The sequence below is a fragment of the Prionailurus viverrinus genome, chromosome A1, assembly GCF_022837055.1.
Source record: "Prionailurus viverrinus isolate Anna chromosome A1, UM_Priviv_1.0, whole genome shotgun sequence".
Lineage (NCBI taxonomy): Eukaryota > Metazoa > Chordata > Mammalia > Carnivora > Felidae > Prionailurus > Prionailurus viverrinus.
In genome coordinates, this window is record NC_062561.1 from 129,418,944 (window position 1) to 129,434,960 (window position 16,017).

The following is a 16,017-nucleotide window of genomic DNA, read 5'->3' on the forward strand; positions in this document are numbered from 1 at the left end:
GTGACATTGATTACAGATGTAGAATTCTGTGATTTATCACTTCCATATAACACTCAGTGCTCATCACAAGTGCCTTCCTTAAAATCGATCACCTACTTAGCCCATTCCCCGCCATCTCCCTCCATCAACCCTCAGTTTATTCTCTATAGTGAAGAGTCTCTTATGGTTTCCCTCCCTCTCTATTTTTTGCATTTCCCCTATGTTCATCTGTTTTGTTTCTTAAATTCTAATGAGTGAAATCACATGGTATTTGTCCTTCTCTCACTTATTTCACTTAGCACAAAACACTAGCTCCATCCATGTTGTTGCAAATGGCAAGACTTCATTCTTTTTATGGCTAATATTCCATTATATATACCACATCTTCTTTATCCATTCATCAGTCAATGGACATTTGGGCTCTTTCTCTATAGCTTGGCTATTGTTGATAATGCTGCTATAAACATTGGGGTGCATATGCCCCTTCGAATCAGTATTTTTGTATCCGTTTGGGTAAATACGCAAAAGATGTTTTTATTACCTTGTTTGTTTTAGTTGAATAAACATTTAAGGCATATGCAAAGCAAATGAATATGGAATCTTGGACATATGCAAAGCAAATGAATGTGGAATCTTTCTCCAGCAATAGTTGTCAATCCTGGCTAAACCTAATAATCACTTAGGGAGCTTTCAAGAAATCCCAGTGGCCTGGACCAATTAAATCAGAATCTTTAGGGTTGGAACTTTGGCACAAATACTTTTTCCAAAGACTCTAGGTGATTCCTGTGTTATGGCAAAGTTGAGAAAAACTGTTCCATCGTTTTGTATTTTCCCCAAGTCTTTTATAACATTTTCTCAATCAATATACCTTATTGAACAGCATTTTATGTTAAGCCATTTGTTTGAACTATTTCAAAAGTGGTCTATGTAGTTTTTGTAAGAATAGCAACTCTTTGTGCATTTGTATTTCATTAGCTCATATTAAAATGGCATAAGCAGGGGCACCTGAGTGGCTCAGTCAGCTGGTTGAATACCCGACTCTTGATTCCCTCAGGTCACCATCCCAGAGTCATGGGATTGAGTTCCACACCAAGCTCCACACTGAGAGTGAAGTCTGCTTCTGATTCTACCTCTGCCCCTCTTCCCTGTTCATGGTAGCGCTCTCTCTCTCTCTCTCTCTCTCTCTCTCTCTAAAAAGAAAATAAATCTTGGGTTGCCTGGGTGGCTCAGTTAAGCTCTTGATTTTGGCTCAGGTCATTATCTCGCTGTTGGTAGGTTTGAGCCCTGCATTGGGCTCTGTGCTGACAGCATGGAGCCTGCTTGGGGTTCTCTCTCTGCCTCTCCCGTTTGTGTGTGTGCACACTCTCTCTCTAAAAATAAATAAACTTCAAAAAATAAATCTTAATAAAATAAAATGGCATAATCAGAATAATTAGGTCACAGAATTTTAACAAAGAGCTTTACTTAATTGCTTCTTCAGATCAAGGACTATTTAAAATTAAAAGACTGAAAAAAAACACTGTTTTAGACTCTCAGTAGGTGACATGATTTAAATTTTTACTGATATAATAAGACTTCTGAACTTACTAGATTAAAAAATAATGCTGATTCTTTTTTAAAAAGTACAGTTATTTTCACAAAAATTAAAGGTCCAACAGGGAAGTTCATTCACTTTCCAATGTTTACTGATCATAATGGAAGAATTGCAGAACTACTTGGTGGAAACAAGCTAAATTATCAGAGAAGACTGACAAATTTTGATAAAAGTAAATTTTGAGTTTTGACAGTCACTGAAATAAAACTTGGGTTCTTGGAATTATTGAAATAAAAAACTCTGGATATGTCTATATGCTTTTATTAGAATGGATCAATGAGCTGAGTAGGAATTGCTGCCTACCCTGCACTGACTGGGGTTGGGGACAAGGGGACAACAGTGGATGCAATATCAATCATGTTTAAAACTGATCAAAGATCAGCTTGCTTAAAAAAGATTTAATGTTTACTTATTTAGTTAAAATTACATGCAGTATTTGAAACATATTTTTCCATTCTAAAAGCATAATACTAAATATAAAGCTGATGTAACATTTTAGAATACAAAACACATAAATTGCTTCGTGAAAACAGGCAAAAGACTATTATCATGCATTACAATAGTTTATTATTTTTGTCTGTTTGTAATTGTGGTAGGACAGGATAGTCCTTTGCTTTTCCATACAAGAGTAAGCTTAGGAATGCTTTACTTCCTTCTAGATCTGGCTGCCCGTAGATATAGACCCTTTCCTCTACTGCCTTACTGCCAGTTTCATTAAATACAGTATATGATAGAAGTTTATTAATACTGTACTGTAGTCAACATCCACGTAAGCATATACAATGGTTCCCATGCAGAAAAAGATTACATTGAGTCAATAGACAGCAGTAATTCCATTAGTGATAGTGAGAGTCATCCTACACTATAACCCTCCTCTCTCGTCTCCCTCACACCAGCCACAAAGGTTTTCAAAGTGCAGGTTCATTTGTTTATTTTTCTTTATATTTTGTATTCTTTATTATTTCGTATTATAATACAATATCGTTATCATTTTTATATGAATATTTTTGGGTTGTGGAACAAATTATCCGAGTTTCCATTATTTCCTATGGGGAAATTCACTTTGATATGCAAGTGATTTGGGTTACAAGCATGTTTCCGGAACGAATTAAGCTCACAAACCAGGGCTTTACCGTAAATCTTTTGTTGTTTTAAGCTGCTAAGTTTTGGGGGTACTTTGTTACCCATCCACTGATAACTAATATAGCAGGTGAGTTCTTCTTTTGGGATATTAGAAAAAATCATATGTATCAGTTTTCAGTAACCAACTATACTTTGCTTTTCTCTTTAAAGAGAGAGTCGACAATTAAAAAGTCATTAATGTTGGCAGTTCCCACTTCCTTTCCTCTGTCATTCTCCAACTCACTAAAATCTTATTTTTATTCCCACAATTCTTCTGAAAATACTCTTCTCAAGGCCATCCGTGACTACCCTGCTGTTTAGATATAATGTATACTTTTAATTCCTCCTAATTCCTATTTCTTGAATAACACCATCCGCTTAATACAAACTCTTCTAGGCCTCTTTTCTCATGTCTTTTTTCTCATAAGGGTTAAGAAAACAATAAACTAATAAAAAAATAAATACATAATACAATTTCAGTATTAATAAATTGAATAGAGAGAATAATGGGATGGGGAACCACTGAGAGCAAAGAAGGGCGCTAGGGCCAGCAAACGACACATTTCATGGCTTCCTCTTTAAACAGTCTTCTTTTAGTGTACATGACACTTCAACACCCTGGTTTTCCTTCAACTCCTCTTTGAAGTCTTCTTCCGCCTAACTTTATTTATTTATTTATTTTAATGTTTATTTTTGAGAGAGAGTGTGAGCGGGGGAGGGGCAAAAAGAGAGGGGGAGACAATCTGAAGCAGGCTCCAGGCTCTTAGCTGTCAGGATGGAGTTCAACATGGGGCTCAAACCCCCAAACTCAAGATCATGACCTGAGCTGAAGTCGGATGCTTAACTGACTGAGCCACCCACACACTCCCCAGCCTAAGTTTAAATGTTGATTTTCTTGGGGCACCTGGGTGGCTCAGTCAGTTAAGCGTCTGACTTCATCTCAGGTCATGATCTCAGTTTGTCAGTTTGAGTCCTGCATTGGGCTCTGTGCAGACAGCTCAGAGCCTGGAGCCTGCTTCAGATTCTATGTCTCCCTCTCTCTCTCTGCTCCTCCCCTACTTGCACTCTGTCTCTCCCTCTCTCAAAAATAAACATTTAAAAAAATTAAAAAAAAAACCACGTTGATTTTTCTCAGATTGTTTGTCACTGAACTGCCTTTCTTACTCTACAAATAGTGCCTAGGTGATCTCATTCCCACATCACTTCACATACTATCTCACATTAAAGATCTCTCAATTTCTTCCGAGCATCAAATATATATCATGAAGTTTGTCTTCCTCTCTCCAAGTCACAGGTTCTTCAAAAGTAATATGGGAGGGGTGACTGGGTAGCTCAACCGGTTAAGCATCTGACTCTTGGTTTCAGCTCAGGTCATGATCTCATGGTTTTGCGAGTTTGAGCCCCACATCAGGCTCTGTGCTGACAGTGTGGAGCCTGCTTGGGATTCATTCTTTCTCTCTCTCTCTCTCTCTCTCTCTCTCTCTCTCTCCCCCTCCACCACTCATGCTGTCTCTGTCTCAAAATAAATAAACTTAAACAAATTAAAAAAAAAAAGAGAAAGTAATGTGGAAAAATTCAGTATGGGCAAAGTTACAATAAAACTTGTTCCCCCCTTTGGAAAGTCCTATCTACATGAATACCATCATCATTCACCCTGCTATACAAAGCAACTATCTGGGAATCATTGTTGACGCCTTTCTTTTCACCATTTATTATATATCCAAACAATTTCCATAGCTCATTGATTTTATTTCTTAAATATTTTTCATATATCCTCACTGTCTTTGACCCAACTGCCGCTACTTCACTGGCTCAGGCTTCCACCTGCTCTCTCCTGGACAACTAGAACAGTTACCTAACTTGACTTTCGCTGCTTGCTCTCAATTTCAATCCACTCTCCAGGCAGAAGACAAAATCCAACAGTTGTCACCTTATTATCCTCTTCATACCTCTTCACCAAGCACACAAGGCTCTTCCTCACTGAACTCCGGACTACATTTCCAGCTTCATCTCCTGTCACCGCCCCCCTTGTCTGTTCTAGTCATGCAACTTGGTTCAGTTCTTGGCCTACACTCCGCTCTTAGCATAACGCTTGGCTAAAAGTGGGAGTTCACTAAGTATGTCGACTGACTGAATGAAGGAATCTCTGGAGAGTAGTTATTCCTTGGGGAGTGGAGAGAAAACGTAATGTGAGGGAGAAGGAGTAAGGTAAAACGAAAGGATTTTCGCCAGAACCCGAGTGCGCATCCACCTGCCTACAGGAATGTAAAGGGTATCTTATTTTCGTCGGCCGCAAGGCAGAAGAGATTAAAGGCGAGTATGATGGAGGTAAAATGATAATGAAGCGGGAAAGTGAGAGGCAAGACTCACATAGCCATTGGTCCAGATTTGAATGGGCTGTTTGAGAAAAAAGTAAGGTCATCTTTACCTCCGTGTGGACTCCGCTCTCCGGAGGCGAAGAGGGTCTTCCAAACCGGTCTGTCTCGCTGACAAAAACCCTAACATCCTGTCCCTTCACACCGGCTTGAACACCGGACGCCGCCATGACAGAGCGCGGAGGCTGTACCAGTGGGGTCTCCCATTGGTCAAGCCAGATGACACCCGACCAATGGTGAGCGCCGTTACTAGAAGGGCGTGAGGCTAAAGTGGGTGGGCGGGGTCCGCGGCTAGAGAGCGCGTGTGTTTGGGTCCTGGCGGATCCGTCTGAGATTCGCGCTGAAAGCCGCACCGACTGTATGGGTTGGTCTCGGGATTTGTTCCGTGCCTTATGGAGAGCGCTGTCAAAGGAAGCGAAGGAGCAAGTCGGCACAGACCGGTTCGGGAACAAATACTACTATGTTCCGGAATACAGGAACTGGAGAGGTGAGATGACAGCGAGCGCAGCGGCTGCTTGGTCAGTAAATAGGGGAAAGTGAGAGCGTCTAGTCAACTAATACAGTGTGCGACAGTTGTGATGTCATCTAGGGGGACAGCGCAAGTTCGTTCACCTCGCCAACCCCTTCACTCTGAGCTTTGCGCCGCGGCCCAGTCGAGTGTGTGCCCGCCGTCCCTGGGTTGCAGTGCCTTGGTAAGGTGCGCCCCGCCGCGACCCGCGAGAGCACCGCACAGCATACACAGCTGTCCTCCCCACGCAGAGAGCCCACAGGCGGAGGACGCCCCGGCCCTGGTCCTGGTCTTTGGGCGACGCAGACAGGGACAAGTCCACGGAGGTCTTTTACCAGAGGGCCTTGGGAGGGCAGGAAAGTAGATTTTCCTCCTCTTGTGCTCTCCTTGTGATCAGGCCAGCGTTCTCTAACTGAAGCGGTGTTATCTTGAGCGCCTCTTGGTGTTTACCTTTTTCAGCCCCTCGGGCGCTGGCCACATGCGTCACCTTACTCCAACGTATCAGAAGTAGGTCTCTGCGCACCGTGAAGAGATTCTCACAAGGCTTCAAGTTACCTTCCCCACGAATTTGCACTCCAAAACCCTGTAGAGCTCACTTTAAGATCATTGCACTAGCCGTGGTGTTTCTTAAGATTCATACGAAGTAGTGGAGTTTGGAAAGTTAGGGGACGTTCCTGTCTGCTCAAATCCCGTCACGTAGCAGCCGTGATAACCTCTTCAGTGTTGTTCCATCATCGCAATGCGAAAGATCTCAGGTTTTGGGGTCGGATGGGCTTGGATTAGAATTTCAGCCCTGACACCTAATAGCTGAGGGAACACGGACGAAGTATTTGTCCTCCCAAGTCTCATTCTCCTCATCTGAAAGTTAGAGACGATAATAATGGTTGCATTGAGGAACACTAAGAATTTTACTAAATTGTGTTCCATTCATTTCCTTTAACTCTAGTCAAAGGGAATTACTTCTTCCTTCCTTTCTCTTAGAGCTCATGTAAAGTGCTTTCCATGATTTATCACTCAAAGTTGTTTTGCCTAGCCTTTTTCTGTAACTTAGCATCTTAGACTTGTTTCCCAAGTGAGCTTCCAGACTCTCAGGGCAGGGAATATATCTTTCTTTCTTTTTTTTTTTTTAAGTCCACAAAGAAACTACGTAGCATGTTGACGGTCTTTCTTCACAGACTGCAAGCAGAAGGAAAGATTTTTCTTTTCCATAAGTTGTCAGGAACATTAAAGAAATATGCAGAACATCAGTTGACCTTTTTAAAGTATAATTTACATACAGTAACACTCATCCTTTTTGGTGTGTGGTTTTATGTTTTTTGATAAATTCATAGAGTCCCGTAGCTATCACACAATGAAGATATGGAATGGTTCTGTCACTTCCCAAATTCCCTCTACCCCTTAGAAGTTCATTCCTTCACCCCATAACCAGCCCTTGGCAATCACTGATCTGTTTTAGGTCCCTATAATTTTGCCTTTTCCAGAATGTTATATACATGAAATTGCATAGGATGTAGTCTTTCAAGTCTAGCTTATTTCACACAGTATAATACAGTTAAGATTCATCCATGTGTCTGTAGTTGTTCCTTTTAATTGCTAAGTAGTATTTCGTTGATGGTTTACCACAGTTTATCCATTCACTACTCAAAGGACTTGGGTTGTTTCTAGTTTTTGGTGATTGTGAAGAAAGCTATAAACATTCACATACAGGATTTTATGTGAATCATTTTCCATTTTTCTTGTGTAAATACGTAGGCGTGAGATTGCTGAGTTGTGTGCATGTGTATATACCTTTATAAGAAACTACCTCACTTTTCCAAATTGCCTATACTATTTTACATTCCTGCCAGCAATGTTAAGAAAATTCTAGTTACACATCCTCAGTAGCACCTGGTATTGTCAGGTTTTTGTTGTTGTTATTACTTATTTTTATTTTATCCATTCTATTAGTTGCATAGTGGTGTGTCTTTGTGGTTTTGATTTTCATCTTCCTAATGACTGATAATGTTGAGAATCTTTTTATGTGCTTATTTGGCATCCACAGATCTTTAGTGAAATATCTGTTCAAATCTTGCGACCATTAAAAATACAGTAAAACCTTGGATTGGGACTAACTTGTTCTGCAAGTGTTCTGCAAGACAAGCAAAATTTCTAATACATTTAACATGATAAATGAGTGATGCCTTGCAACATGAGTAGTACGTGATGCTGAATGTCACATTTTCACAACGCCAATGGTTCTTGAAATTTGCTTTGATATGCAAGTGCTTTGCGTTACAAGCATGTTTCTGGAATGAATTATGCTTGCAAACCAAGGTTTTATTATAATTTTGTATCAACTTCATTGTATCATTTCAGTGAAAATATAATATCATTGAAGAAAGATTAAAATGTAAAAAATCATGTATTCTAAGAACATAATTAGTGAGTCAAGGTATATGTTGGTCTTTAACCATCTTATAACACCAGATTGTTTTCCAAAGTGCTTATACATTTATACTTCTATCAGCTTGATATTTCAAATTCATGTACTCTTGGTTGTGAGAAAATTAGGATTTTATTGATGATGTAGGAGAATCATTGTATGCTGCTATATGATATATCTGTGTCATTCAGTTCTTAGATATTTTAGGCCTGTGGCACAGATACACATTACATTCTCTCAATATCATTACACATTTCCTAAGCCTTCCACTGTAAATCAAGGGGAAAGATCCTTAGTTTGTTTTAAAGCAAGTTTTCAGAAAATGAATCATTGAACTTTCTTATTTCCTTTGTATAAAAGACAGCACTTTAGAGGTCTCCTTGAGTTTTCGTTGAATTGAATAAATTGTTGAGCATTTAACATGATCACTGAAGAGTATTTAAGAACTCTTCAGAGGAAATGACTTTTTTCTTTTAGTTCAGTTAATTAGTGTGGTGCCAGTCATTAAAGAACTACTGTATTTTCCACATAGGATATTATTTAATGAGAGCGAAGGTAGTTATGCAATTTAAAATAGATCTCTTGAGTATTGTCCAGTCAGTTGAATTTAAGTTTAGAATTTATTGTTGAAATTTTAACTTTTTAAAACGCATTTTGGCATTTCAGGATAAGAAGATTGTGAATATAGCATTATTAGTTGGCATTTTTTAATTAAAAGATGTTAATTAACATATTTTTATTGAAAGTTTGCTTGCTTTATGGTGGAGTACTTAGCAAAAGAGTCCCCAAATAAACTTTGTGTAGAAATTTCCTTTGATGTTGCACCCTTTTTATTTATAGTATCTCTGCTTTTTTATCCATCTAGTTTCATTTATCTCATGTTTCAAAAGGAGTTTCTTCCTAAAGTAAATTCTTGTATACTCGATTCTGACTAGAACCTCTTTGAACCTTGTTTTATTATTTTCACCTTTATCTTTTGCACATTTATTAAAAATCTGCAGCCGGTTAAAAATGACAAGTTTATTACTGAAAGACTATTTTTGAGTTGTTAATTTGCTAATAGACATTGTGAATGTCCAAATTTGGGGAGGAAGATGAATATCATGCATAATTTGCAAAAAACAATATTTGAAGTATTGTGTTTGGCTCTGGATATCACACTTCAGGAGAGATCCAGAGTGTCCAGACAGAGGTAGTGAAAATGATGAAAATTTCTAGAAATCATATCTATGACTATTAGCTGTGAGTCTTGAGGAGATTTATCCTGTGAAGAGAAGATTTAGGAGTAGCTTCACATATTTGGAAGATTGTTGTACAGAAAAAGATTAGGCTCATCTGTGCAGACATTTAAATTAGAACTCAGGTCATAGGGGACATGTTTATCTTTTTTGTAAGAAATAACTTTCAGACCATTAGAGCTATGTTATAAAAGGAAGAGAGTGCCTTGTGTTTAATTGTAGCTGAGAGAATTTAGGGAGATAAGGAGCTGAACACATTTGATCAGCACCTTGAATGATAAATACAATTTCAGAAAGAATGGTTTAAGAGCATCCTTTGTCCGGGCTTGGAAGGGGTAGGAAATACCACAGACATTAGAAGGTAGTCCCATGCTAGTGGACTTCAGTGTAGAACTAGAGAAAGCTAGTGAGGGGATAGACAGGGTCAGATACTAAAACGCCTTGAATACGCTAAGTTTGAAGTTTCCACTTTATTCTGTAGCTGGCAGGTAGCCATTGAAAAGCTTGTGACATGATAAGAGCTGCTGGAGAAATAACTCCAAAAGCCCTGTAGAAGGTGAGCTAGAGGGGAGAGGGAGGAGCTGAAATATTATTTGATGGGAGCATTTCTAGATTGACCTTGATCCTGGAAAGAGCTCTTATGAGACTGAAGTGATGTGAATGGAAAGAAAAGTTTTGATTTAGCAAAACTTTTAAACTTGACAATGACTTAGACTGGTGGAAGGGGAAAGAAAAGATGAGAGGCCAAAGATGATTTTGTTTTAATTCTGGAGAGCTGGTGGATTGTGGTGTACTGATTCATGCAAATAGAGGCTAATAGGGACACATGCAAATAGAGAAGTAGGCTTTGGGTTGGGGGTGGTCAAAGAGTAAATGGAGTTTGTTTGTTATAATAGGACAACTGTATAATCAGGCAATTTTATATTCAGATCTGCAGCTCCAAAGATGTTACTGATTAAAATACAGATTTGGAAGCCACTTTTATATAGGTGATCATTAAAACTGTAGGGATGTTTATTCAAGCAGGGAGAGAGTAATAACAAGATCAGATTAAGAGACACGTATTTAGAAGTGCTATAATTTTAGTGGTTTCTCAGTCCAGGAGGAATAGATCCAAACTACCTGGCTGACGTTCATGACCTTTAAGTCTATCCTGAAAGTGACATTTGTTTATAATCTAATCTGTAGATCAATAATTTTGTAAGAAGCATAGATATTTATATTAATAGAAATCAAACCTGAAAGTTTACATGATTTTTACCAGGGAGTTGAACCAGATAATAGTTATTTACTTTTCAGCATTCAGAAAAAAATAAATTAAACTTGATTGAATACAGCCATTTAAGAGTTGTATCTAGTTTGTTACTGTTCATAATACTGAGTTTAGTTGATGTTCCCAAAACAGAATTGGTTGGGGGCCAAGGCAGGGATAGCAATGGGCAGTAGGTAACGTTGACGTCTTCTTTTAGAATCCAGGACAAATGTTTCATCAGACGTGGTAGCTAGATTTATTTTGGGGATACATTTTTAAAAACTGTATAACCCTCATTAGGGCTTTTTGCATAGTGAATTGTTATACTAGGCTACTAGCAGTGATTTTAAAATTGTCATATTTAAATAATTATGAAATAAATCTCTTCAAAATTTTATTAGAAGATTTTACATTCCAAAAGATTTTTTTCATTTTGTTCTCAGTTTTTTTAATGAAGCATTATTTGAACATTTATGAAACTTGTGAGCAAAGAAAAGTTTGTGCTAAGATTTTCATGAAAGCATTTTACTGCCAAATTGTATTTTATATACTTTCTAATTTATATGGATACATTTAGACTCACACATATTATCAGTGTGCTAAGTACAGAATTTATAATAACATTTCCTGAATTTTTTAAATTTTAGAGTGAGAGAGAGGGAGAGCTCAGGGGAGAGGGGCAGAGGGAAAGAGAGAGAATCTTAAGCTGGCTTCACGCTCAGCATAGAGCTGGATACAGGGCTGGATCCCACAACCCTGGGATCATGACCTAAGCTGAAATTAAGAGTCGGGTACTCAACCGAGCCACCCAGGCACCCCAACATTTCCTGAAATTTGTATTTCTTTTTTTTTAAATTTTAGATAGTTAGCATACAGTACAATATTGGTTTAAGGAGTAGATTTCAGTAATTCATCACTTACATACAACATCCAGTGCTCATCATACCACGTGCCCTCTTTAATACACATCACTCATCTAGCTCATCTCTCACCTACCTCTCTCCATCAACCTCAGTTTGATCTTTAGGAGTCTCTTGCGGTTTGTTTACCTCTTCCCTCTTCGCCCCCTTCCCCTATATTCATCTGTTTTGCTTCTTAAATTACACATATGAGTTAAATCATATGGTATTTTTCTTTCTCAGATTGACCTATTTTGCTCAGCATAATACTTTCTAGTTCCATCTACATGCTTGCACATGACAAGATTTCATTCTTTTTGATGGCTGAGTAATAATTCCATTGTGTGTGTGTGTGTGTGTGTGTGTGTGTGTGTGTGTGTGTGCGCCACATGTTCTTTATCTACTGAATTTTATATGTCAAGCTTTCTGGTTAAAAAAAAGTCTTTTAAATTTGTAGTTCTCAAATACTTTTGAGAAGCCAAATCAGAGGAAGTATACACCAAACCTTAGAAGTAGTAATTTTGAATTGAGGTTCATCAATCTAAAATTGAATTTTAATTAAAATTGAAGGATATTTTAGGGGGCGTAGGTGGCTTGGTTGGTTAAGATCGACTCTAGGTTTCAGCTCAGGTCATAATCTCACAGTTCATTGGATCACGCCCCGCACCGAGCTCTGTGCTGACAGCATGGACCCTGCTTGGGATCCTCTCTCTCCTTTTCTCTCTGCCATTTCTTTATGCATGCTCTCTCTCAAAATAAAGAAGCTTAAAATAAAATAAAATAGAATACTTTATATTATTTATATGTGTTTCCTTTTTTAAAAAGAATATTACAGTAGTTGGATTTTCTAGCCTGAAAATCATTTCTGTTTTATTTATCTTTTAGTTTATTTTTAACTGTCGAATTATGAAATATTCCAGACATATAGAGAAAAGGATAAAACAAACTTCCATGTACCCATCATTCATTTGCAACAGTTACCAACTCGTAGCTAAATTTTATTTTCTCCCTTTCCTCAACTCATCTTTCCTCTTATTTTGAAGCAAACACTAAACATGATGTTAATTTATCTGTAAGCATCTTAGTATATGTCTCTTAAACACAAGACTCCTCTTTTTAAATATGACAGTAAACCATTATCTCATATAGAAATCAACAATTTCTTAACATCATTAAATATACTTTTTGTCATATTTCTCTGGTTTTCCCTGGTCATGTTAATTTATTGATTTGTTTACTTATTTTTACAGTTTGTATAAATGTAGCACCAAACAAAATCTTTACATAATTATTGCTAATATGTTTTTAAGTCTTTTGTAATTTGTAGGTTGTCTTTTTATGTTGATAACCCCCCCTTTTTATTTTATTTTTTTTTTATTTTTTTTTTAAATTTTTTTTTTTCAACGTTTATTTATTTTTGGGACAGAGAGAGACAGAGCATGAACGGGGGAGGGGCAGAGAGAGAGGGAGACACAGAATCGGAAACTGGCTCCAGGCTCCGAGCCATCAGCCCAGAGCCTGACGTGGGGCTCGAACTCCCGGACCGCGAGATCGTGACCTGGCTGAAGTCGGATGCTCAACCGACTGCGCCACCCAGGCGCCCCTACCCCCCCCCCCTTTTTACACACAGATCCCTGATTTTGGGGGAGCAAATGTATAAAAAAAATTAAAAAAAATTTTTAATGATGGCATTAACCCATTTATATTTGTTGTAGTAAGTGGTGTATTTAGTACTACTTCAGTCATCTTATTTTTTTTGCTTTCTGTTATTTATGTTTTCTTATTTCTGACCACCCTCCTTAGATGACTTATGCAGCATAGCCTTCATTTTACTTGAAAGTGATTGTACCAAGTGATACCTGTGTGAATGCCATATGCCTGTTTTCCCATAGGGCTCTGGTCAGATTTTTCTGGGAGAACTATACTGATTACTCAGAATGCTTTACTTTTAGCCCCTGCAAGTTGGAATCTTGAGAATGTCAATATCAGGTCAGATTTTTTTTATCACCTTTGATCTCAGGCCAGCTACTACCTTTTTTTTTTTTTTTTTTAAACCAATTTTTTTTGCCCTGTGCTTTCAACTCTACCTTGGGGTTCTTTCACAACTAATTTTTGGGAAAATCTATAGAGATGCTTCCAGTGAGGCTTGTATGTCTGCTAATTTGTAAGCCAGTCAGCATTCCTAAGTTTGCCTTCCAATTCACCCTGTACCATTCATTAATTTCTCATGTGGCAAATACTTATTCAACACTGTTTTATGAAAAACATACCTGTTTTATGTATTTCATATCTATTTGCCTCCGTTTCTGGTCTTTTGATGGTACCTTTAGCTATTTTCCAGTGTGGCTTCATTCACCCCCCCACCTTATATTTTGAAAAATAAATGAAATAAACATAAATCAATGGCTATTTTATTATTTTTTTAAAGATTTTTAAGTAATTTCTACACCCAGTGTGGGGCTCGAGCCTAAAACCCCAAGGTCAAAAGTCTCATGCTCCACTGACTGAGACAGCCAGGCACCCCAATAGCACCCAGGCTATTTTAAACTGAAGTTTACATTTTTAATTTGTAATACAAATTAGAAACATTTTTTTCCTTCCATTTTGTTCTCAACTTACCATAGCTTCCAATCGTTTTAGTAATGCTCACATTAATGATAATTATCATTCATCATGTGCCAACTGTATTTCTCATCTATGCAACTCTCATATAACTAGGGATTATTATCCTCATCTTAAACATAAGGTGATTGTTTGATTTCTGAGTACTGAAATAAGCTACATGATACAGAGTAGGTACTCACAAAACAGCTGTTCAATGAATTGAGATATTTATGGACCCAAATTATAAAAATAAAAACAAAGCAAGATTTTAAAAGCTACAGGAAATAAAGAAGTTGCTTTACAAAATCTTAAATCAGGTGATTAAGGTATATATATTTTTTATTTATGGTAAATGGCCAAATATTCTTCAGGAACTAAAATGGTCTCATTATAAATAAGAGTATCTTTTCCATAACTTTTCTAGCATGCTTCCGCTTTGGACTTAGCTTAGTCAGGGACCTTCCAAATTTAGTTTTATTGCTAGCCTCAAACTTCTGTTAAGATACCCAGTCTTGGGGCGCCTGGGTGGCGCAGTCGGTTAAGCGTCCGACTTCAGCCAGGTCACGATCTCGCTGTCCGTGAGATCGAGCCCCGCGTCAGGCTCTGGGCTGATGGCTCGGAGCCTGGAGCCTGTTTCCAATTCTGTGTCTCCCTCTCTCTCTGCCCCTCCCCCATTCATACTCTGTCTCTCTCTGTCCCAAAAATTAAAAAAAAAAAAAAAAGTTGAAGAAAAAAAAGATAACCAGTCTTATTTTTTTTTCTTTAAGGATGAAGTTACCATCATCTGAAACTTCAAAACCTGCATCATCTACTGTTTCATATAATTACAGAGTTGTGTTGTTTTTGATAATGTTGCCTCAACCTGTTTGTATTTAGCACTTAAATATACTAAAAACTACAGGCTCTGTGCTTATAGCTCTGATCCTGGAACCTGTTTTGGATTCTCTCTCTTTTTCTCTCTCACTCTCTCTCTCTGTCTTTCTCTGCTCACACTCTGTCTCTCTCAAAAAATAAACATTAAAAAAAATTATAGATATACTAAAAACTATAATGAATTAGTAATTGATTAAGATGTAGTTATTTAGAATCAGACAAATCAGATGGTCAGAATTATTGAATAAGATGTGTCTTGTTTCATTAGGTAATTGGAAGACTATGATACAGCTCTTTAATGTGGTATTTAGTCTAACATTTGGGAAATGAAGAAATTTCAGATTTTTCCAGCAGGTGGCAGCATTGTTTAAAATAATTGTAGGTTGCCAGTTTTTTCAGTATTTTTCTGTGAGCTGCTTTGAAGGAAGAAGGAAGAATCTTTTCTCTAAAATAATTGTATTTATACTTTTTCTTCTAAATAAACCCTGAACTACTGCTTTATAAACTTCTGTCTCTTAATACCAGGGTTTTAAAATAACACAATGGATTTTACCTAGTCATTAATGAACAATAAGGGGCAATTATATTTTGAAGAATTCATGAAGACTTAAAAAAATACATATAATTTTTAGAACAGGAAGCAATATTCTTTTTTATTTAAAAAATTTTTAAGTTTATTTGTTTTGAGAAAGACAGAAACAGTACGAGTTGGGGAGGGACAGAGAGAGAGGTAGAGAGAGAATCCCAAGCAGACTCCCGCTGTCAGTACAGAGCCCAGCGTGGGGCTCAAACCCATGACCTAAGCCAAAACCAAGAGTTGGTCCCTTAACTGACTGAGCCGTGCAGGCGCCCCATAGAACCGTAAGCAGCATTGTATCTTGAGTTGTTAGAGATCACAATGTAATCATTACCATGGACATCATCAAATTGGAAGCTATCCTCAAATGTTTTACGATACTAACTAAAACAAACTTTCTGTTTAGGGATATCTAGAAGAAGTTGAACTTACTTTAAAATACTTTGTTGAGGGGTGCCTGGGTGGCTCATTCACGTAAGCACCTGCCTCTTGATTTCTGCTCAGGTCATGATCTCACTCTTTGTGGGATGAGGCCCCACTTCAGGCTCTGTGTTGTCAGTGTGGAACCTGCTTG

At 37.7% G+C, this 16,017-nt stretch overlaps 2 protein-coding genes across 3 annotated transcripts in view; one reads left to right on the forward strand and one right to left on the reverse strand.

Annotated features, from left to right (window-relative positions):
* The window catches only part of ERCC8 (ERCC excision repair 8, CSA ubiquitin ligase complex subunit), a 62,941-nt gene extending 57,687 nt beyond the window's left edge, over positions 1-5,254 (reverse strand). For both annotated transcript variants that reach the window (XM_047873947.1, XM_047873956.1), the window contains exon 1: positions 5,124-5,254. In XM_047873947.1, the coding sequence (XP_047729903.1) occupies positions 5,124-5,200 (77 nt within the window). In that variant the 5' untranslated portion in view covers positions 5,201-5,254. The remainder of the gene's footprint in view (positions 1-5,123) is intronic.
* A 105-nt stretch (positions 5,255-5,359) lies between these two features.
* The window catches only part of NDUFAF2 (NADH:ubiquinone oxidoreductase complex assembly factor 2), a 170,440-nt gene continuing 159,782 nt past the window's right edge, over positions 5,360-16,017 (forward strand). The window contains exon 1 of the mRNA XM_047875275.1: positions 5,360-5,557. Coding sequence (XP_047731231.1) covers positions 5,431-5,557 — 127 coding nt within the window. The 5' untranslated portion in view covers positions 5,360-5,430. The remainder of the gene's footprint in view (positions 5,558-16,017) is intronic.